At 33.9% G+C, this 5,158-nt stretch overlaps 1 protein-coding gene across 1 annotated transcript; it reads left to right on the forward strand.

Moving 5' to 3' along the window:
- The first annotated feature begins 690 nt into the window (after window positions 1–690).
- Window positions 691–4,509, forward strand: LOC114395994 (1-aminocyclopropane-1-carboxylate synthase 1-like). Its single transcript, XM_028357874.1, has 4 exons — window positions 691–979; window positions 1,119–1,250; window positions 1,367–1,527; window positions 3,128–4,509. The coding sequence occupies exons 1-4, from the start codon at window positions 812–814 to the stop codon at window positions 4,107–4,109; spliced, it is 1,443 nt and encodes a 480-aa protein (XP_028213675.1). The 5' UTR covers window positions 691–811; the 3' UTR covers window positions 4,110–4,509.
- The last annotated feature ends 649 nt before the right edge of the window (window positions 4,510–5,158 follow it).

Below are 5,158 nucleotides of genomic sequence, written 5' to 3' on the forward strand. Positions count from 1 at the left end.
GTTTCAAGGCTAAAGTAAGTCAGCATGTTAGAAATGCAGTCCGAAGCTAGCTAGTTTAAAAAATGATAAACCATTTTTTTCTCTTATGAATGCACTTTGAAAAATATCAGTAACACTTCTTTGAAGACATTTAAAAGTTACAAAATTCTATGGATTTCATCTCTTGATTAATTAGTTTTACTCATTATTTTTGTTAAACAACATAGTAAACAAATACTTACAAATACAATGATTTAACGAATAGATTAAGTTGTGTTTACGTCTTCATAAAATGATTAATTGTTTTTCTATTATATATCCATAGAACAAATAGAGTTATATATATCAAATATATAAATAAACACAATACAACGCGGCATCTATACACACCCATAAAATATATGTCATACATAATAATTTTATAATTTTTTTAAAAAATTAATTAATAATAAAGAATGCATTAAAGAATCTGTGTTGTTAAACTTTGTCGTGCACTTTACTATTCTTCCCCATGTGGCAAGTTCAAGACATCGTAAGAACACACGGAAGCTAGCACTAGGAGTTATTTGACCAAAAAAAAAACAGTCATTAACCCGTTACATATTTATTTTCTTTGTGATCAGTCTAACTTAATATTCATAATGTTTGAAGTGGACTTTTCCACCTTATTATACCAACAAGATCGAATCTCTCGCACGCTCCGTTCTATAAATTCTCAGTATTCCCTCCCATTTCCCTGCACCACTTAACTTTCCAAATTGCATTCCCATTGCTACTATACCAAGAGTAACCTCACTCCTCCACGAAACAAAACAAAAACATACTAAGTAACATGGCTTTGGGGAACAACAGTCACCAGCTTCTGTCAAAAATTGCAACCAATGACAAGCATGGAGAAAATTCTCCTTACTTTGATGGTTGGAAGGCCTATGATTCAAACCCATTTCACCCCACAAAAAATCCTCAGGGTGTCATCCAGATGGGTCTTGCAGAAAATCAGGTACACATAAATGTTGCAATATATATTTTTATACTTCACAGTTTATATTATATATACGTACACAGTTTGCACCCACAATGAGATTTGATAATTTGACTAAAATGGGTATGTTTTTTTTTAATTTCTCTTAACTTTGCAGCTCTGCTTTGATCTGATTCAAGAGTGGATAAGGAACAATCCCAAGGCCTCCATTTGCACTGCTGAAGGAGTGAACCAGTTCAAATATATTGCAAACTTTCAAGACTATCATGGATTGCCAGAGTTCAGAAATGTAGGCTAACTAATTAATTTGTGACTATATATGATCATAATGATTTAGCTATGAAATTAAAATTGATATCATATTATCATATAATATAATAAATGAGTTTTTGATATTTTATGCAGGCTGTGGCAAATTTTATGTCAAAAGTGAGAGGTGGGAGAGTGAGATTTGATCCTGACCGTATTTTGATGAGTGGGGGGGCCACTGGAGCAAATGAGCTAATAATGTTCTGTTTGGCTGATCCTGGAGATGCTTTTCTGGTTCCTAGCCCTTATTATCCAGCGTATGTGCCCTCTCTTTCATCACTTCTGTTTTCATTCAATGAACCACACTATTTCACACCCATCAAAACGTTAATCGTGGACACAAATTAAAGCAACCACAAAATGTAATAACTATTTTGTCTTGATTAAAAGGATATACCTGGTGGCGTCATTTAAGTGGTGCTGATCAGAATTGTAAATTATTCAACAAAATTTTAGTTTTAACCACACATATATATTTTTTGTACAGTTAAAATGGAAATAAAAAAAAAGAAACTTATTAAAAGGATATATACCTGGTGGCGTCATTTAAGTGGTGCTGATCAGAATTGTAAAATCCTTGTTATTTTTTGTACAGTTAAAATGGAAATAAAAAAAAAGAAACTTATTAAAATGTACTGCATTCCTTGTACTTAATATTATATTAGGAAAATTTGATATTTTCTGTTTGAAATAAATTAAGAAAAAATTGATCAATTCTCCTCTACGTACCAACCACGGAGGTGTCAATCTAAAACTTAAAGGTTTCACATTTATTTAAGTGGCACGATACCCAACATCATTCAACTTAAAAAAATATATATACATCATTCGATTCTATGAGTTAGGTTAAGATTTGCTATTAAAAATAATTTTTAGTAAGTGTCCTAGAACACTTGTTAAAAAACAACAAACAAGCTTTTAAGAGATGCGTTTAAATAAGCAAGTTCTTGCGCCAATATTACCCACCACCACCAGTAGTCATTATCAATGTCTTTTTTCTAATTTTAAAAGACAAAATATACCCTTGATTGACAACAAGTCTTTTTTTTAACACACAATTAAAATTCAGCATTCTTCTTATTTGCTGTATTTTTCAATTATTAAAACAAAAGAATTCTTTTTACTGCATTTTAATCAAAGTTATTAATCATAATGAATATTTTTATGATGTACTCCAAGAACGATAAATGCATGTTCATAATAGTTAACCTGCTAGGCTGCTAACAAGTGATAAAAAAAGTCAACAAAAAAACATGTGTTGCCCAGATGTAAGTACAAAATAGACAGTTGATAAATAAATCATACACATATAGTTGAGTGGACATTTGCCTTTGACCTTTGAAATAATGATGATCATACCATAGCTAGCACACGCTCACGATCCATTTATCATATTGGAATTTAGCAAATATCCTAATCCCAAACAGCTGTACGTACCTTTGGAAATTTTGCACGGTCAAGAACATCTTCTCGCAAAGCAATTCAAAATTTTCGTTAAAGAAATTTCATGGCATTTGTTCGTGGCTAAGCCCGGAATATTATTAACTATCACAACTTTTCTAAAATTACAGTCTATGAAAACGAATAATGAATGTTTCTTAGCTTTTGCCCGTGCGTGGAAAAATCTCTAGTCAAGTAATTTAAATCTTTAATTTGTCTGACCAAAAAGACCACCATACTGCAATCGGTCAACAAATTTGAACATAGCTTCATATATTATGACTTAATTAAAAAGTGTCAGAGTTAAACATATTCCACTTAAATTATACTGTATCAACGTTTCATCACGTGTTACAAGAAAAAAAAAAACATGTTTGATTTTGACTGACATATATTCTGCATGTTTTGTAATTTCAGATTTGTCCGAGACTTGTGTTGGAGAACAAGGACGCAACTAATTCCCGTAGAGTGTCACAGCTCCAACAATTTTAAGATAACAAGAGAGGCTCTTGAAGAAGCATATGAAAAAGCAAAAGAGGGTAACATCAACGTGAAAGGGTTGATCATAACAAACCCTTCAAACCCTTTGGGAACCACCCTTGACAGGGAAACACTGAAGAGCATAGTGGGGTTCATCAATGAAAAGAACATCCATTTGGTGTGTGATGAAATCTATGCAGCAACAGTGTTCAGAGCCCCTAGCTTTGTGAGTGTCTCTGAGGTGATGCAAGACATTGAGCATTGCAAAAAAGACCTCATTCACATTATTTATAGTTTGTCTAAGGATTTGGGACTTCCAGGGTTCAGAGTTGGAATAGTTTATTCATACAATGATGAAGTGGTGAACAGTGGTAGGAAAATGTCAAGCTTTGGATTGGTCTCATCTCAGACACAGTATTTTCTTGCTGCATTGCTTTCCGACGACGAGTTCGTGGAGAGGTTTCTGGCAGAGAGTGCAAGAAGGTTGGCTGCAAGGCATAGCCACTTCACAAAAGGGCTTGAAAAGGTGAACATTACTTGCCTGCCAAGTAATGCAGGACTTTTCTTTTGGATGAACTTGAGGGGTTTGCTCAAGGAGAAAACATTTGAGGGTGAAATGATGCTGTGGCGTGTGATCATCAATGAGGTGAAGCTCAATGTGTCACCTGGGTCAGCTTTCAATTGTTCTGAGCCTGGTTGGTATAGGGTGTGCTTTGCAAACATGGATGATGAAACTGTGGATGTTGCACTCATGAGAATCAGGGCTTTTGTTGGCAAAGAGACAGGGAAGCCACCAAAGGAACTCAAACGTTGGAAAAGTAACCTTAGACTCAGCTTCTCCAACTCTAGAAGATTTGATGAGAATGTTATGTCACCTCATTCACCAATGCCTCACTCACCTCTTGTCAGAGCCACTTAGTTGGACCAGCAAGCATACCTTCATTACCTTGAGAGATTCATATGTATTAAGGGTTAATTACAAAAATGTTCTTTAATCTTTCTATCATGTTATTTTGTTATGTTTGAACTGTTGTCCTGTATATGTGGACCGCAGTATGTTCTTCCATTCTGTAAAATTAGCTTGGATAATTACAGTTCATGGACGGCTAAGTTAGGTAACTCTATTGTAGGTACAACTCATGAGGAAGAAGAGTATTAAGCTTGGCAACTATTGGTTATTCAATTAGGTAACTGTTGTCCTGTATATTAAGAACAAGTGTTATTTCCTTTTACTCATTTGAGGGTATATATATTTAGCAGAAAATAAAAGTTACAGCAGCAAAAAAATTTGAGGGTATTTATATTAATCCAGGCTTTATAACAAGAGAGTTGCTATGGTATCTTTAGAAATCCAAGTGTTATGGTACCGGGCCAATAAGCACACCAAGACCAAGAAAAAGAAGGAGAAAAATGGAGGAAGAAAGAAGTTTTCAGTAACAATACCAAAATCCTTGAATTTTGGAGGGTACCATATAATTTCTCTTTATTATCATAATTAACAAAGGTTCGTCTGAGAATTGAAAACTAATTGAATAACCAATAGTCGCCAATAATATACACACCACAAAATATTATGTGAATCTTCTCCTCATCCAACTTCATAACGTTCCCACTAAAAACATTATTAGCTAGTTAAAGTATAATTACCGAATTATCATTTATCTTGGAATGATCTAACCAGAACCTTATCTTCATTAATCTTCACATCTTGTATCTTGTATTGGGTGTTTGTCTTCATTATCTGGACAACGTGATTGCATGAAATGCTCAAGAAATTTACCTAGAGAAGATGATGGATTTCCTATTTTAGAGGGGTGGTTACAATTAGATAGATACCATTTTTATTTGGTCATACGTGCATTAATATTGACTTAAAGGGTAGTGTAACTTTCAATTGAGGTCATTTTCTACCATGTTGGGGACAGAGTGACCCACACAATGGACACATTTCAGTGTTTTCGTTGAGTT

The sequence above is a fragment of the Glycine soja genome, chromosome 18, assembly GCF_004193775.1.
Source record: "Glycine soja cultivar W05 chromosome 18, ASM419377v2, whole genome shotgun sequence".
NCBI lineage: Eukaryota > Viridiplantae > Streptophyta > Magnoliopsida > Fabales > Fabaceae > Glycine > Glycine soja.

What these genes read in the sequence shown, in the direction of transcription:
- LOC114395994 (XM_028357874.1), top strand. Translation starts at nt 812, where the DNA reads ATGGCTTTGGGGAACAACAGTCACCAGCTTCTGTCAAAAATTGCAACC. An exon ending in GATTGCCAGAGTTCAGAAAT is followed by an intron (nt 1,251 to 1,366) that starts GTAGGCTAACTA and finishes TATTTTATGCAG; the next exon opens with GCTGTGGCAAATTTTATGTC. An exon ending in CCTAGCCCTTATTATCCAGC is followed by an intron (nt 1,528 to 3,127) that starts GTATGTGCCCTC and finishes TTGTAATTTCAG; the next exon opens with ATTTGTCCGAGACTTGTGTT.